General features: G+C 41.4%; 1 protein-coding gene across 1 annotated transcript in view; it reads right to left on the reverse strand.

Moving 5' to 3' along the window:
* Positions 1–18,137, reverse strand: part of LOC117495040 (nesprin-1-like) — a 44,030-nt gene extending 25,893 nt beyond the window's left edge. The window contains exons 1-3 of the mRNA XM_034146103.1: positions 18,086–18,137; positions 16,929–17,121; positions 6,683–6,744 (exon numbers count right to left, since the gene is read on the reverse strand). Of these exons, the coding sequence (XP_034001994.1) occupies positions 6,683–6,744; positions 16,929–17,079 (213 nt within the window). The 5' untranslated portion in view covers positions 17,080–17,121; positions 18,086–18,137. The remainder of the gene's footprint in view (positions 1–6,682; positions 6,745–16,928; positions 17,122–18,085) is intronic.
* Positions 18,138–19,600: the final 1,463 nt, after the last annotated feature.

The raw sequence follows: 19,600 nt of genomic DNA on the forward strand, positions 1-19,600 counted from the left end.
TGTCAAACACTCACTACAGCAGTTGATGGACTGCTTAGCAGAGATAAAATCCTGGCTGAGCAAAAACTTTCTCAACCTCAACGAGAGCAAGACTGAGGTCATCTTTTTTGGACCGCAACCTCCAGCCTCTCCGGTTGATATTCTGGGGTCTCTCAAAAAAAACATCCTCCCCTCGGTCATGAACCTTGGAGTGACCTTCACCAGCACTTTTAAATTCGACAAGCAGATCAGCACTGTAGTCAAATCCTGCTTTTTTTAAATAAGACTATTGGCCAAAACCAAGTCGTATTTATCTTTTAATGACTTAGAAAGGGTTATCAACGCCTTTGTAACCTCGAGACTGGACTATTGCAACGCTCTGTATGTGGGTATGGACCAGGCCTCAATTAAACGCCTGCAGCTAGTCCAAAATGCAGCTGCACGTTTGCTGACTGGCCACAAAAAGCGTGACCACATCACCCCTATTCTGGCCTCACTACACTGGCTTCCAGTTCGGTTCAGAATTGATTTAAAAATCCTTTTATTTGTTTTTAAAGCACTAAATGGGCTGGCTCCGGCCTATATAGCTGAACTCCTCCAGCGCTACACCCCAGCCAGAGCTTTAAGGTCTGCTGACCAGCTGCTGCTGGTAGTGCCCAAGACCAGGCTTAAAACCAGAGGGCACCGAGCCTTCGCAGCAGCTGGCCCTAGGCTCTGGAACACTCTGCCCCTCCATGTGAGGTCGGCCCAGACCCTAGGGGTTTTTAAATCCACTCTAAAAACACACTTCTTCTCTCTGGCTTTCTAGTTAGAGCGGAGCACGACTCCTGACTTTTCCTTGTGTTTTTATTTTAATTTTGTTTTTTTATATATATCTGTTGTAACTTATTGTCGTTTTATTGTGATTGTAGTAATGTGTTTTTATTACATGTACAGCACTTTGGCTCGACCAAAAATCGCTTTTAAATGTGCTATATAAATAAAACCTGATTTGATTTGATTTGATTTAACGAGCGTCAGTGTGTGTTAACGAGCGCCAGTGTGTTAACGAGCGTGTGTGTGTTAACGAGCGTGTGTGTGTGTTAACGAGCGTCAGTGTGTGAGCAGACAGATGTGTAACCAGCAGACGGAGCTTCAGCCTCTTTCAGGTCACTGCAGCTCCACATGTTCCAGAGAGGAAGCTGCAGATCTGGAGCAAACACTCTCTTACTCCTGTCACTGAAGCTGAACATGGGGTCTATTCAAAGTGTAATGGGATGTTTTAAGTTGAGCATTGAAAGGTTACCATGTGTTCTACCAGCTCTTTCTAACACAATGGTTGACAGGCAGCAGTAAATATGACCGACATGAGTGGTAGTTAATGGATGTCTTTATTACTGTAAGGTGGTTGGCCTTCTCCTTTTGGGGAATGTAGACATGATGTATCTCCTGTAGCTAGCAGGTGTGTTTAAAAGAATCCTATGCTATGTTTTCTTGTCTATTTGAACACCTCCTCTTGTATTCTTGGTGTGAAAATGTGAATACAGTGAGACCCTCTGCAGACCTCCAGGTGTGTGTACTTCGCTGCAGACTGCTCGACTCTCTGTAATGTTGTTCAACTCCCTAAAGACCAAGAATCTTCATTCCAGTAAAACAGAAAGGTTTCCTCACCGTTGTATAACTATTTGTTAGTGTCTCTTAAATCCCACCCAGAAGCAGAGCTCACCTTTTAGTGCGAGGTATAACATTCAGAGGTTTGCTCTTTACTCATTCATTTCATGCTGATTGACTCGTTTCCTTATGAGCACATTTCTGCAGCTTTGCATTGAATTCACTTATATGTTTGTCAAACAATAAAGTGTTGAATAAGAGCTCCTTTAGTTAAAAAATAAATGTATGAGGGTATTGATACGGAAGAGGATTAGGGCCACATTTAGAAAGAAAACTGAGATCTGACCAAAAGTCAATTTCTTTGTTTAGTTCTAAAATAGGAAATATATTGATATATATTACAAAATGCAGGTGCTAATGAGAGATTACATGCTGTTGTTGCAGGTCAGAGAAAATCTCCCCTGTGATGTGGAGAGGCTCGCGCCCTGGAAACAGGAAACCTCTTTAAAGGAAAAAGTGTGAAACCAGTGGAAAGAAGTGAAGAGACACACACACACACACACACACACACACACGCACGCACACACACAAACACACAAAAACACATGCACACAAACACACACACACACACACACACACACGCTGCAGGGAGCATACACTGATATAACAAACACACACACACTGAGATAACACACACACACACTGAGATAACACACACACACTGAGATAACACACACACACACTGAGATAACACACACACACACACACTGAGATAACACACACAGGAACAGGACCACACTCAGCATTGTAGCTTTGATACGGTCACACTGAAGCCCTGAAACATGAGTCAATTCTAAAACCTAAATACATTTCTAAAGAGTTAAATTCCAGATCAAATGGACATTAAAGGCTGTTGTTCATCTAAATGTACGATTCCTTGTTTCCTAAATATTAGTCTGTGTTGATGTTGGAATGGATCTGTGATGAGAAGCCTTTAGATCTGTTTCATGATCCGTTAGTCCTGTTGGTATATTAATGATGAATGAAGAGTTAATAGAGCAGCAGAGGGTCTCCCAACGTCAGCCGGTCACATCCGTGAGATGCTCCTAAAGCTTTAGAACAATATGAACTCATTGGAGATAATCAGGCTCTATGAAACTCTGTGAGAAGTTCAGGACCCAAGGCTTTGCTGAGTCATCAGACATTAAACATGACTCAGCACTTATTCTCAGTCAGTTCACACATCATCTGACGGTCATAAATGTATATGATATGTATAATAATGTTTGTGTACCACTGAAAGAACGGCACGGTTATTACATGTACTGGGATATGAGATGTTGGCCCGATCTCCCATCTCTAATCAGCAGCAATGAGTCCAAATGAGTTGGGAGATTTCTGCGAGTTCGATATCTAAAATGGACCATATCGTACTACAGTTTGTCATTCAGTGTGTGTGTGTGTGTGTGTGTGTGTGTGTGTGTGTGTGTGTGTGTGTGTGTGTGTGTGTGTGTGTGTGTGTGTGTGTGTGTGTGTGTGTGTGTGTGTGTGTGTGTGTGTGTGTGTGTGTGTGTGTGGCCTGGCAGTGAGGCAGTGTGCAGATGGAGAGCAGGAGGGTTAGAACATTTCTCTGCAGGCATTGTCTGCCTCTGAGCTTCATGCATATATATACATCACAACACACACACACCCCCTCCCATATGTCCATAACATAGTAGTGTATGAAGCACAGTGTAAACATAGTCTCTTTCCATCAGAGCAGCAGTGAGTGACTGCCTGAGATCGCATGCTGTGGTTTTATTAAATGTGCCAACTGCTAGGACTGTCTTAGGGAAGATAGCATTTAGATGCGCAGCTCCACTGTCCTGGAATAGTCTGCAATTGAAATGGAAACTGAGCAATCTGGTGCCACTAAATGTTTTTAAAGCTCGGTTGGATGCTACTCAATCGGAAGCTGTTGGTACCTGTTCATGTGGATAGTATGTAATTTGTAATCCCTGTAATGATACTGTATGATGTCCTTTTGTTGCTCTGTTTATGTTTTTAATGTTTCATGTGGAACCTACTTGAGCAGGTCTCCCTTGAAAAAGAGGTCAATGATCTCAATGGGATCTCAACCTGGATAAATAAAGGTTTGAAATGAAATGAAATGAGTGAGACCTTCACATGTTTCTAACTCCTCCTCAACATCAGTGACGGCCGACTGTCTTTATAAAACTTATTTTGATGGTTTACTTTAAAGGGTCACTACGACTGCTCTCAGATTGCTCTCAGACAGTCTCAGACTGTCTCAGACTGTCTCAGACTGTCTCAAGGCCCTGACACACCAGGCAGTCACCAGAGAACTCGCCGACGCCGACTGTTGCGTCGGCGAGTTCTCCTGCGTCTTGGCCATGTGTCGCACTGGAACACTCCGCAAAGACTTCAGCCTTACCAGCAGGCGGCGGTAGTGTGTATTCGTCATTCAAAATAGGCAACAACCGGAAGACAGAGAAGAAGAACAGACTGATATAAACAAACAACCAATAGCGTGTGCGTTCCATTTTCACTCTCGTCCATCGAAAACATGTTTCGTGCGGTACTGGAGCTATCAGCCCTTGGAGTGTTGCTTGTGGAAGACATTCTCAAGCAACAGTCTCTCAAGAGCTTATATATACAGTCTATGCTCAAGAGGCGGAAGCGAAGAATTAGGAGAAACCGCACTAAATGGGTGAAATCATGGATACTGCAGCGAGAAGCTCGTGGGGCTTTCCCGAACCTGTGTCGAGAGCTGGAGTTCAATGAAACGCCAGATTTCAGATACTTTCCTCAAGCTTTGGTAAAGTGTATTCTTTGAATGCAGATTTGGGTTCTGCCCGCTCTGTATTAATGTCATGTGGATTTTGCTGTCATGTTGACAGCTTATCATCATGTAGGCGTTGATAAAAGCTCATTCTAATGTTGTGTTATGTGTGTATGAAGGTACGAAATAAAGTTTTGCGTTGCCTATCCTGCTATTTGTGTTTATTCTTTTAATCACACAGCGATAAGAAACAATAACAATGTGCCTACATAACTGTCAGTTGCAGCCCTAGCATTAGTATTGGTTATAGTAAAATAATGCAGATATATTATATATATATATATATCCCAACAGGCCACCTTGTTTATGGTTAGATTCAGTTTTAGTAGAATATAAAATACATGAATGACATTTCAAGTCTTTACGACTTATAATGCTGACTCATGTCAGGATTATAGGACCATTAATGCTGACTCATTTCAGACTCACTTGGGCTCATAATGCTGACTCATTTCAAGGTTTCATGACTCAAAACGCTGACTTATTATGCTGACTTATTATGCTGACTTATTATGCTGACTCATGTAAGTGTTTTAGGACTCATAATGCCGACTCATTTCAGACTCACTTGGACTCATAATGCTGACTCATTTCAGACTCACTTGGACTCATTTCAGACTCACTTGGACTCATAATGCTGACTCATCTCAGGCTCACTTGGACTCATAATGCTGACTCATCTCAGGCTCACTTGGACTCATAATGCTGACTCATCTCAGGCTCACTTGGACTCATAATGCTGACTCATCTCAGGCTCACTTGGACTCATAATGCTGACTCATCTCAGGCTCACTTGGACTCATAATGCTGACTCATCTCAGGCTCACTTGGACTCATAATGCTGACTCATCTCAGGCTCACTTGGACTCATAATGTTGACTCATCTCAGGCTCACTTGGACTCATAATGCTGACTCATCTCAGGCTCACTTGGACTCATAATGCTGACTCATCTCAGGCTCACTTGGACTCATAATGCTGACTCATTTCAGACTCACTTGGACTCATAATGCCGACTCATCTCAGGCTCACTTGGACTCATAATGCCGACTCATTTCAGACTCACTTGGTCATGCTGACTAATGCCAGGGTTTCATGACTCAAAACACTAGTGTTTTTATGACTCAACGCTGGGTCATGTAATGGTTTTAGGACTTAATGGATCAGCTGTTGAAACTCACTGCTCTGGGTTCTGTTTCTTTGAGGCAGAGCAGCTCAGATATTGACGGTGTTTCCTAACCCACGGCAACAACACGACGTAACTCTTAATTTAGCCGGGCTTCCCCTCGGAGAAACACGTAAATGGTGTCATTACTTCCAGTTAAGTGGATACATTGAATTATCCCGTGCAGCCATTACTGCTGCATGGAGGGATGAAGAGCTGATGATGACGAGCGTGTGCGTGTGTGTGTGTGTGCGTGTGTGTAATTTTGTATCTTTTATTAATCACTTACGGTGCGTCTACACAGCAGCGTTAAAAAAATCTTGAAACGCTTCTGCCCATTCACTTTGAATGGGGTGACGTCACTTTCCCTCACTTTTCGCCGAAATGCATTGTGGGAAGCAGAGCGGAGATTTTCAGGATTTTGAGGATTCAAAGTTGAACAATGTTCAACTTTTGAAGCTGAGGTGGAAGCATCAGCCAATCAAATCCTGTGTACGCAAATCTGACAGTTCAAGCTCTAGCCAATCAAACCGTGTGTATGCTGGGAGAGACATACTGCAGGTCATTTCCTCATATTCCAAAAAATGGAGGAGAAATTAGCGGTAGCGAATCAATCACCCGGTGCTTTATGACCAGACCTACCGGGATATAAACCGGAGGAGCCAGGCATGGAGGGAGGTGGCAGAGACAGTGGTATGTTTTCGCCTGTTTTGGGGAGTTTATATCCAGCTTACTTCGGGCTTTTTTGCTTCGTATGTCGCGGGCGGGAGATTCATGTGATTGGTTGCTCGCAAAAAATCCTCAAGCTTCAGATACGCCCACCTCCAAGATTTTTTTAACGCTGCTGTGTAGACGTACCGTTAATGTATTGCATGCAAGTTGTGATATTTTATTATCTTTTATTGTTATTTTTGTATTTAATTGTTTTTATCATTTATCATTGAAGGACCACTCCTTTTGTACTTGCCCATTATCTGTGATCTGTGAAGCACTTTAAGCTAACCTGTTTTAAATAAAGGTTAACATGATAGTGTGTGTTAACTCATCCATGTAAATACTATCCCTTTATTGTTATTATTATTATTATTATTATTATTAAACTCTTACCTTGGCTAAGTGAGAGTTGATCCATTTGGTGAAGGTCCTCTTCTGCACCGCCTCCTGCTCGTCTGGAAGAGAGAGAGCAAACATGAGAGGCTGCTTCAGTTTGTGAGGAAACACAAACTCAATCAGAGGACTCTTTAAAGTAGAGACACTACATACTGATATACACCTGAACATCAGCAGGAGAGGACTCTTTAAAGTAGAGACACTACATACTGATATACACCTGAACATCAGCAGGAGAGGACTCTTTAAAGTAGAGACACTACATACTGATATACACCTGGACATCAGCAGGAGAGGACTCTTTAAAGTAGAGACACTACATACTGATATACACCTGAACATCAGCAGGAGAGGACTCTTTAAAGTAGAGACACTACATACTGATATACACCTGAACATCAGCAGGAGAGGACTCTTTAAAGTAGAGACACTACATACTGATATACACCTGAACATCAGCAGGAAAGGACTCTTTAAAGTAGAGACACTACATACTGATATACACCTGAACATCAGCAGGAAAGGACTCTTTAAAGTAGAGACACTACATACTGATATGATGTTGATTCTTCTCTAATATCTGCAGCTATAACTGACGCATGTCTTAAAGAGGTCACACAAGGAGATCTAATCCCTTTTGTTGCTCTGAATACATTCAGCCACACAGCTTCATGCATTATGCAGCAGTTTGAACAAACACTTGATTTCTGCTGCAGCTCTCTGACAACCGTCTGCACGCCGGTCAGCTGCTGCTGCATGGGGGCCATTTTCACCCCCCCCCCCCCCACACACACACACACACACACACACAGCAACACACCGTCACGTGATGGAGGAAACAGGCAGCAGAGACGAGCAGCTAACCCTCGGACAAACGCTTCATCACTGAGGCACAGGGGAAGCCCACTGAAGCATAGCACACACAACACACACACACACACTCACACATACACACACAGCTGTTTGTGCAGCATGACACTGTGGTACTGGAGCACACACACACACACTGTCTCTCAGCTGTTTGTTGTGAAGGTGAACCCTCTGTTAGCATCTCCTCACGTTAGCTGCCCTACTTACCCCTCAGATACTGGAAGAATCCGGAGACCAGGTTCAGAGAAGACTTCCTGCCGTCCTTACGCTGATCCATTGCCCCCCCACACACACACTCTCTCTCACACACACACCCCCGCCTCTCATGAGGACCAGCGACACACAGATTTATATACGTGTGAGGATGAAAATCCACTGAGGGAAAACTGGAAATCTCTCTCCAGCAGGAAGCAAAACAGATCTGACTCCCCCTCCTCCCTGACACACACACACACACTCTCTCTATCTCACACACTGGCACACACTCTGACACACACACACTCTCACACACTAGCGGATCGGGTCATGAACGAGCCCTCCATCTTCCTGTGTTTCCCCCCCGGTGTAGCCATGCCTGTGTGATGCTCAGCTGCCTCTCAGCATCACAGGCTGAGCAGCAGCCAATCAGAGCGCAGCAGCAGCCGTGATGTCACAGCCTGCATTATCCTCAGCTGAGAGAGAGAGAGAGAGAGAGAGAGTGTGTGTGTGTGTGTGTGTGTGTGTGTGTGTGTGTGTGTGTGTGTGTGTGTGTGTGTGTGTGTGTGTGTGTGTGTGTGTGTGTGTGTGTGTGTGTGTGTGTGTGTGTGTGTGTGGCAGCTGCTAGATGTCACTGACAGCATTAATTATTCATATGTACACCACGCTGAGCTTCAGTCTCTTAATTGACTTCTAGTTAATTGAATCAAGAGCACAGGGACCAGAAACATATTATATATACAAATATGATTAACCGTGTTATTATTTCATTTATAAATCTATCATTTGAACTTAATTTATAACAGATAGTGCAGCTTAGAGTGCGTCGCAGAGGACAGATCATGGGGAAATGAGAGGTGGTCCATCAATAAGAAAAACCATTAAATGATAAGATAACAATTCAAATTAATAAAATATCTCAACTTTAATACAATCGAATAAATAATTAATAAAATAAAATGTGTGCAACTTACATGCAATAAATTAAGTGATTATTAAAAGATACGAAATAAAAAAAATACTAATGTTTTACTTAACAATAAAATAACAAATAAAATACAAAAAATGTGTATAAAATAATGTAAATTCTAATAATTCATGAAAGGCCTAAAAATACAGGTTTTAAGTTTAAAGATGACTTCCTGCAGCTGTTACATGTATTTATTTTAAATGTAATCAAATTTGAAATGAAATATTTGTATTTAGTCCGTTTTTATTAGATTTAAAATGACCTGTATCAAACACACACACACACACACACACACACACACACACACACACACACACACACACACACACACACACACACACACACACCACACACCACACACACACACACACACACACACACACAACACACACACACACACACACACACACACACACACACACACACACACACACACACACACACACACACACACACACACACACACACACACACACACACACACACACACACACACACTCTCTGTAGATATATCCCATAATAGAGGATAAGTGAAGCTTTGATGGCTCCTCTCCTCTTCCTCAGGACCCCCCCCACACTAAAAGCCTCTCTATAAAAAGCTCTTTCTGTCTCTTTGTGTCAAACAGGTTAAAATTAGCTCCATTTGAAACGCTGATGCTCAGAGTCATACATTCATATTAGCTCTGCTATTAAGCATCCTTCACTAACCGACCTGCAGATATAAAGCCTTCAGTTCGATTTCCTGACGACTGTTTTCCAGGTTAACTGGATGAAGACAAACAGAGACATTTGTGCTTATTATCTGAACGAATCGTGAATAAAATGATGGCTTTTTGTACATTTATGAGCATATATATATATATATATATAATTATATATATATATATATATATATATATATATATATAATTGTTTCTGTTGATCAATGGAAAATAAGTTATGCATAAATGTCTTTAAATGTTTAAATGAATGTCTTTGTGATGAATGGAACATCCAGCAGAAGATTGCTCATCAAATGCAGATTTCATATCTCCCTATCTCTTTAAACCTGCGCAGCTCTTACACTTTTTATTCAGATTTATCTGCATTTTTTTCACAGTAATTTAAAATGTATATTTTATTTCATATTCGTACTTATTTCCTTTTTACACATTTTTTTATTTTTTATTTTATAATATTTTCTTAAAGTGTTTTGTTGAGACGTTACTCTTGTGTGTTCTTCTCTTCCTCTGCTTTGCTCCATAACCCTGAAGTGATATTTACAGTGATGTACTCTGCAGAGCAGGAAGCATCACCAACATGTGTTGTGTTCAAAGACAGTCAATTACTGCAGGATTATTGTCTTCCTGTCAGAGGGAAAGTGAAGCAGCTCTCACACTAAGAGCCTCTATCTCTCCCAGGTGACCCCCCCCCCCCCCCCCCCCCCACTCAACAACAGAGTACATGCAGTACTACCTAAAGTACTATCTGCAGTACTATCTGCTGTACTATCTGCAGTACTATATTCAGTACTACCTGCTGTACTATCTGTAGTACTACATGCAGTATTATATTCTGTACTATCTGCAGTACTATATTCAGTACTACCTGCTGTACTATCTGTAGTACTACATGCAGTATTATATTCTGTACTATCTGTAGTACTACAGTACCTGCAGTATTCCCAGAGGTATTGTGTGTCCTGAGATCACCTGAGTATTACTTGATGTCCTCATGCTGTCACTAAGTCCCTGGGGGGGGGGGGAAACTACCCTCAGATATGACTGAGGGTAGTTCCCCCCCTGTCAGAGTCAGCTGTTCCTGAAGCTTCTCCTGACAGCTCTCAGACCCACAAACACACATTTATAAAGATTCACAAATAGACATGTTTAGTTTTGAATAGTCACCTTTTCCTCTAGAACTGAATTGCTCAAAAGTCAAAAGCTTTTAAAATAATTACGGATTTCTTTTTACTGTAACAGAATTTATATCCACAGTATTTGTACTTTTGTGCCATAAAACAACAAGAATACATTCAAATAAATAAATGATTTAAAGACAAAACACACCGTTACATTCCCCCCTTTTTATTAGATTTATATACTTTCATTTTCATAGATCTATTTCTTTTAAATAATGTTCCACTTATTTATTTATTGCTGCGGACACATTTTGAAGCTGATTTTATTTATTTTGTTTTATTTTACGTCCTGTAGGATAAACTAATAATCCAGTAGAAGATACACTGGAACAAATGCTGCTCCAAAAACAAGTTCAACAATAATGAAAACAAGGTGTTTCCACTTGAAATGAGTCCAAAGATCTGCCAATAGAACAAGAGAACATCAGCTTGGTGAGATGTCTAGAACTAAGAAGGGATATTTAGATAAATCACATCTTGTAATCAGCAGGAGAACTCATTTTGAACTATATTTCACCAGAATCAGGAAATGTTGTGTTACAGAATAATGCTCAAAGGTTTCTGTGTTCTGATGTTAGTTGGTGACTTTCTAATAAATACGTAGAAAAAGATGTGTTTCATCTGAGATACAACTCAAAGTGAGATGTTTTGACTCAACAAGATGAAGCATTGTCTAAAAACAAGAGCCTGTATCTCACTGCAGTGATACTCCTGAAGTTATTGTGTCTTCTATCAGAGACATGTTCTGACCAGATATCAGACACAGATACTGGAAAGATCTAGAGTTTTTGCAGAGTATCTGCTGATTGAACCCCCCCCCCCACTAATGCTTCCTCTCTGTCACTACCCGATCGGTCCACCTGTCCGATCTGTACTGCGCATGTGCGAGATGGTCCGCCACTACATACGGCAACTCTACTAGGACACTTGACACAGTGGCTTTTGGCAAAGCAGAAAAAGAACTGATAGAGATGAGTTATTGTTATTACAACGTGACTTCACTATTATTTAACAACTCTTTTTATTGGGTTCTTTTATTTGGGGTTAAATGCATTGTTAGAATAAGTGAGAAATGGATTTAACTTCTGTTAGACAGCTATATGCCATACATGTTTGCATACATTCACATGATAGCTGTCTAACAGAAGTTAAATCCATGTCTCACTTATTCTGACAATGTATTTAACCCCAAATAAAAGAACCCAATAAAAAGAGTTGTTAAATAATAGTGAAGTCACGTTGTAATAACAATAACTCATCTCTATCAGTTCTTTTCTGCTTTGCCAAAAGCCACTGTGTCAAGTGTCCTAGTAGAGTTGCCGTATGTAGTTGTCCAATATGGCGGACCATCTCGCACATGCGCAGTACAGATCGGGCAGGGGGACAGATCGGGTAGTGACAACCTCTCCTGATCATCAGACAGGAAGTAGACGACGCTTCACTTCCTGGAAGTATTTCACATTAATGAGCTTTAATGTGTCGGAGTGTCGATGGAGGGTTTACCGCTCTGTGTCTCCACTTCCTGTCTGACACGCAGCCAAACTATCATTAAACCACAGCACACGCTACTCGTGCACACTCCTCGTGCACACTCCTCGTGCACACTCCTCCTGCACGCTCACCAGAAACTGACACACAGTGAAACCATCATTAAACCACAACACACGCTCTTCATGCACGCTCCTCATGCACGCTCCTCATGCACGCTCTTCATGCACGCTCCTCATGCACGCTCCTCATGCACGCTTCTTGTGCACGCTCACCAGTACCCGACCCACTGAACCACCAGAGGGCCGGTCAGACTGCAGGTTCTTCCTCATCTTGATTTCTGGGTTTCATCAGGTTGTATTTCTAAATGTTTCAGTGAGAGAAACTTCCAAGAGCACTGGAGAAGAATCAGAAGAGCCCAGAGAATACAGATGATTTGTAGCAGGGAATATGAAGTATTTAGGGTGAATAATCAAGAGGCCCTTCAACAGGGTCAGATGGGTTATAGATGTGTTATCTTCGACTCATGAGCAACGCCTTGTGGTGTTTGCTGCTGCCACGCAAACATCTCCAATTTGGGATCAATAAAGACTTGTCTTGTCATTTGGAAGATGAAGAGAGTTTAGAGGTAGTATCTTCTTCTCTCCTTCAGAGGAAGGAAAAGAGAACTTAAGAATAAAGTTTCTGTTAAAGTTAAATACTGTCATGACCTTTCTCTCTCAACGCCTCCTCTCATTGGACAGAATCAGAGGGACGCTTTGATGACAGGAAGCTGCACCTTAACGTCCTCCAGCTGTGACGCACACCAGAGCCACTTCCTGTCAGAAACACACAGGCTGCCACTCTGCAGGTAGACCCCCCCCCCCCCCCCCCCCCCGCAGTAGATCATTATGTCTCTGGTTCTGCCTGATAGCTTATTAAAGAATAAGAAGAAGTGTTCTCTGTGTTCTCCCTCAGCTGGCCTCACAGCGCCACCTAGTGTCCCTAGGGACTGCTGGTGTTTAGAGTCTTGTTGTCAGTGCATGTTGCATGGAGACCCTCAGGACCAATCAGAAGTGAGCTTCAAGTGTTGTTAACATGTAGAGGTAAATACATGAAAAAAATGTTATTAATACTTTGAGAAACATATTGTTATATTTAGAAAAAAAGTTGTAATAAAATGTCAGATTATTTTATGAAAAAAATTGTACATTTTAGAGAAAGATATTGTAAAATTTCAAGAAATAAAGTCATAATAATTTGGAAAAAAGGCAAAATATATTTAATTAAAACAATTCTAAATACACTAAGAAAAATATTGTAATAGTAATACTCTTAGGTGGAGGTCAAAATATTTTATAAAGGTGCTGCAAACAATTTACAGACTAATAAATAATTTGATATTTTATGCTCTTAACCTTTTATTTATTTTTTTATATTACCATATGTTATTCAATATGCTCCTTAGATATCTTTTTATTTTATTTGTTTTATTATTTTCTCCTTATAGCCTTGTGAAGCACCTTGAGATGACGTTGTTTTTAAAGTGTGCTCAATAAATCAAATGTATTATTTTGATAGACAGAAAAGTCATCACAGACGATTATCTTGTGTTTTCTCCTCAGAGCCGCAGGACTTTCGCTCCGCTGACGAAACGCAAACTCCTCCGAGGGTTGAAACTGTGACTCAAATCATTAGTGATGACTCATTTCAAAAGAAGAGTGAAGTGTGAACAGGAAGTGAGTCTCTGCAGGAGCTGGGCAGCCGAGCTGGCACGACCACAACGAGGTTTCAGAGCCGTCTCCATGGCAACGAGACGTAAACAGGAACAAAACCCGCGAAAATATCAAATATGATCTGCTGCAAGTCGCTGAGCATTACATTCATGCACGCTATGTTGCATGTTGACAATATCTGTTTGTTTTTAGTGCATATATTTTATTCCATTCTATTTCAATGAAATTCTGCTTTATTTTATTTTTTATTTACTATATTTCTTCTTATTTTTTTTAATGTTATTATAGTTTTCTTGAAACTGTTTTCTGTCTCTGTTTTTAATTATTGTTTTACTTTGATGTATGCACCACGACACCTGTCAAATTCCTCCTACGTGTCAACCCACCTGGAGATAAACCTGGTGAGGTGAGGCAAGAATACTTCCTGGCATTTGGAAAACAAAGAGTGGAACAAGCTAGCAAGTGTGCAGGTGTGCGTCATATGAGAGGCCCCGCCTCCTTACATCTTCCGCCACAGATTTGGGGAAATTGGTCCGTGCGCAAAGCATTGTGGGGATTTTAAGACCGCGGAGTCTACTCATGTGCAGCCTCGATATTTCTCCAAACGGAGTACGCCGGGCTCGGTAGATTTCCAAGTATGCTGGAGATTGGAACAGTACTGACGGCCGGCACTCGATTACGTAGTATGCTCGAATAGTGGCTCTGAAGCAGCTTTACTCGAGATTGAGAACACCCTCAGTGTTGCTCGACAGGAAGAACGCTGCTCGTTGTGTCATGTTTTAGTGATGCAACGAGATCTGTCTCTAAATGTTTTACTGAAGACTGTCCGTCCTCACCAGAGACATTCACTTTGATACAACCCTCCAGATCAGAGAGACACCAGAGACATTCACTTTGATACAACCCTCCAGATCAGAGAGACACCAGAGACATTCACTTTGATATAACCCTCCAGATCAGAGACACCAGAGACATTCACTTTGATACAACCCTCCAGATCAGAGACACTGCAGAGACATTCACTTTGATACAACCCTCCAGATCAGAGACACTGCAGAGACATTCACTTTGATACAACCCTCCAGATCAGAGAGACACCAGAGACATTCACTTTGATACAACCCTCCAGATCAGAGACACCAGAGACATTCACTTTGATATAACCCTCCAGATCAGAGACACCAGAGACATTCACTTTGATACAACCCTCCAGATCAGAGAGACACCAGAGACATTCACTTTGATATAACCCTCCAGATCAGAGAGACACCAGAGACATTCACTTTGATACAACCCTCCAGATCAGAGAGACACCAGAGACATTCACTTTGATATAACCCTCCAGATCAGAGAGACACCAGAGACATTCACTTTGATACAACCCTCCAGATCAGAGACACCAGAGACATTCACTTTGATACAACCCTCCAGATCAGAGAGACACCAGAGACATTCACTTTGATACAACCCTCCAGATCAGAGACACCAGAGACATTCACTTTGATACAACCCTCCAGATCAGAGACACCAGAGACATTCACTTTGATATAAACCCTCCAGATCAGAGAGACAACCAGAGACATTCACTTGATATAACCCTCCAGATCAGAGAGACACCAGAGACATTCACTTTGATATAACCCTCCAGATCAGAGAGACACCAGAGACATTCACTTTGATATAACCCTCCAGATCAGAGACACCAGAGACATTCACTTTGATACAACCCTCAAGATCAGAGAGACACCAGAGACATTCACTTTGATATAACCCTCCAGATCAGAGACACCAGAGACATTCACTTTGATACAACCCTCCAGATCAGAGACACTGCAGAGACATTCACTTTGATATAACCCTCCAGATCAGAGACACCAGAGACATTCACTTTGATATAACCCTCCAGATCAGAGACACCAGAGACATTCACTTTGATATAACCCTCCAGATCAGAGAGACACCAGAGACATTCACTTTGATATAACCCTCCAGATCAGAGACACCAGAGACATTCACTTTGATATAACCCTCCAGATCAGAGACACCAGAGACATTCACTTTGATATAACCCTCCAGATCAGAGAGACACCAGAGACATTCACTTTGATACAACCCTCCAGATCAGAGACACCAGAGACATTCACTTTGATACAACCCTCCAGATCAGAGAGACACCAGAGACATTCACTTTGATATAACCCTCCAGATCAGAGACACCAGAGACATTCACTTTGATATAACCCTCCAGATCAGAGAGACACCAGAGACATTCACTTTGATACAACCCTCCAGATCAGAGACACCAGAGACATTCACTTTGATACAACCCTCCAGATCAGAGACACCAGAGACATTCACTTTGATACAACCCTCCAGATCAGAGAGACACCAGAGACATTCACTTTGATACAACCCTCCAGATCAGAGACACCAGAGACATTCACTTTGATACAACCCTCCAGATCAGAGACACTGCAGAGACATTCACTTTGATATAACCCTCCAGATCAGAGACACCAGAGACATTCACTTTGATATAACCCTCCAGATCAGAGAGCACCCAGAGACATTCACTTTGATATAACCCTCCATCAGAGAGACACCAGAGACATTCACTTTGATATAACCCTCCCTCCAGATCAGAGACACCAGAGACATTCACTTTGATATAACCCTCCAGATCAAGAGACACCAGAGACATTCACTTTGATATAACCCTCCAGATCAGAGACACCAGAGACATTCACTTTGATATAACCCTCCAGATCAGAGACACCAGAGACATTCACTTTGATATAACCCTCCAGATCAGAGACACTGCAGAGACATTTCGTTAACCATTCATCCCACATCAAAATACTTGTTGATTGAGTGTTAGGACGATCTTTGCATGAGACCTTCTGACTTTCTGACTGAAATGTTTCTCTTTTGAAAAACTACAATTTTTGTCTTTTAAAAAATATTTGAGGAGATTTTTAGCATGAAAAGAAATCCCTTTTGCGTGATCACACTACTACACACTACGCACTACACACACACTACTACACACACACTACTACACACACACACACACACTACCACAGTAAAAACTACATCCAGACTCACTCTGTAGTTTCATCATCACGTCCTTTATGTCCCCGTACCTCCCGCTGGACGCCATGATGTCCTGTCTCTGTGGGACAGGGTCTCCTCTGCCCCCCCTCCTCTCTTTATACTCGCTCTGCAGCTCAGCGTCCGATGAGATCTCAGGGGTCATGCAGAAACTTCACCGTCCAATCACAGCGCAGCTCACACGCTTCTGCAGGAGAGAGTGTGTGAGAGGAGTGTGTGTGAGGAGTGTGTGAGAGAAGTGTGTGAGACTTTACTTTACAGATGTGGATGAATGATGTGAAATATAATCAAGTGTTAAATCAGACTTTAGTTCCACCTGGAGTAAATCCACAAGCTACTGCAGTATACAAAGTCATTCAAACTAGCTGCACCTTTACCAGCTTTGAGAACACTTTCATGATCAATCATTATAAAACATATCATATATATTATTCTGAAATGGACCAATCTGCACAAATGACTACTTTTACTGTCGCTACTTTCACTATATTTTGATGATAATACTTTTATACTTTCACTTGAGGAACATTTTGAATGCAGGACTTTTACTGTAACAGAGTATTCCTACACTCTGGTACTTCTACTTTTACTCAAGTACAAGATCTGAGTACTTCTACTTTTACTAAGTACAAGATCTGAGTACTTCTACTTTTACTCAAGTACAAGATCTGAGTACTTCTACTTTTACTCAAGTACAAGATCTGAGTACTTCTACTTTTACTAAGTACAAGATCTGAGTACTTCTACTTTTACTCAAGTACAAGATCTGAGCACTTCTACTTTTAATCAAGTACTAGATCTGAGTACTTCTACTTTGACTCTAGTACAAGATCTGAGTACTTCTACTTTGACTCTAGTACCAGAGTCTGCAGTGATCTGTCTGTACCCTCGTGTTTCTGCACATTAAACATTAAACAGTGAATTCATGTCATTATAATAAAGTATAACCCGCTCGGCTTCCTGTGAGATTAGCGGCAGCCTGACAGAGAGGAAGTCTCCTAACTGCACCTTAACGTCCTCCCCCCCCCCCCCCCCCTCTCTGGACCCCCCCTCAGGGACAGCAGTCTGACCCGCCGCACAAACACTGCTTTATATCAAATAAAGTTTAATTTACAGACTTTAACTCTCATGTTTCTCTGAATGAAACTCACCGCTCAGCTCGGGTCCTCGCGTCGGAAGTGACTGCGCGTGTTTGCCATCGTTGTCCCATGGTTACTGCGGTGTGGAGTCAGAACCCAGTAGTAGAAGAAGAGGAAGAAGAAGAAGAAAAAGAGAAGAAGAAACTTTCTCAAAACCATGAGTTATGATCGAAAAAAGAAACTAAACATCTAAAATAATCACTCAAAGTAACACAAGGCCATTTAGAGTGCTTTACAGAAAGGAAACGCGTTATAAGATCACATTTAAAAAGCAAAGATAATACAAGAAACACAGAACAGCTGATATATAATAACACAGGTATACATACTATATATAAATATAATATAATAGTTACAGTGCAGAGAGATATTAATAATAGTAATGCATTTTATTTATAGAGCACTTTTCTTGAAACTCAATTACACTTGCTTCTGGGGACAGAAAGGTGTCTTTGATACTGAGGACTCTGGAGACATGTCCACAGCACTTTGCATGAGGATCATTTGTTTCAAATATCTGTATTGAGAAGAAGCGTAGGAGTGTAAGCAACAGTACAGACTGCTTTGGGTGGAAATAATGCTTCTCTTTTTCAACATGGAAGACAAACAGAACAGCCAACAAGAAATAATAAAGAAAAAACAGCATGTTGTGTCTGGTCAAATGTGTTAGTTAAGTTTATGTATTTTGTCTGTCATTTCCTGTTTTATTTTGTACTTACCTCTTGTCTTTCATTTCAGGCCCTGTTTCTTCCTCTCCTTGTGTGTTTTTCCCGCCATCATCAGTGTCTGCCCCGCCCCTGATTGTTTCCACCTGTTCCCACTCACCTCATGTTTAAATAGTCCTGTGTCTCCCCTGTCCTGTGTCAGTTGTCTTGTTTGTTTCTCCGAATGGTCGTGCCAAGCCTCAGCTCAGAAAGGATCGCTTTCTCTCATGTCAGCTTTTTGATACGCTAGTTTTTACCTCCTTGTGAGCGCCTTTTGTTATTTCCACCACCGACTCTGTTAAGAGGGATTACCTGAACTGTATAAATAAATATAACATTTTTATGTTCAGACTTTGTCTCTGGGGTCATGCATGTTGGTTCATCATTTGTGTCGAGGTCCTGACAATGACAGGAATACCATACTTAATGAACATACATAGTCATGGTGGGAAGAACATACAAAAATAGTATATATATAATACAAAATAAATGAAATAAGTTAAAGGGTGCAGATGAGCCCAGATGACCTAAATGTTCTGAATATAGCACAGATATTTGTACACTTTGTATTTATGTAACCCAAGTGGAGCAGTTTAATATGAGTAATAACTGAATAGAGAACAGCTTTGCAGCAGCAGAGTTACTGCACTAGTGGTCAACAACAGTACTGTAAGCATACTGTTTGTATGTATTGTTTGCAGTCGGGTTTTTTTAAGTCTGGTAAAAATGTCCCCTCCACTGTTTCTAACAAAGTGAGGGTCTGGTTCCAGGAAGACCTGAGAGATCTGGTTCTGGGGACAGAAAGCAAACATGTCTACGATTT

Source organism: Trematomus bernacchii, unplaced genomic scaffold (assembly GCF_902827165.1).
Source record: "Trematomus bernacchii unplaced genomic scaffold, fTreBer1.1, whole genome shotgun sequence".
Taxonomy (NCBI): domain Eukaryota; kingdom Metazoa; phylum Chordata; class Actinopteri; order Perciformes; family Nototheniidae; genus Trematomus; species Trematomus bernacchii.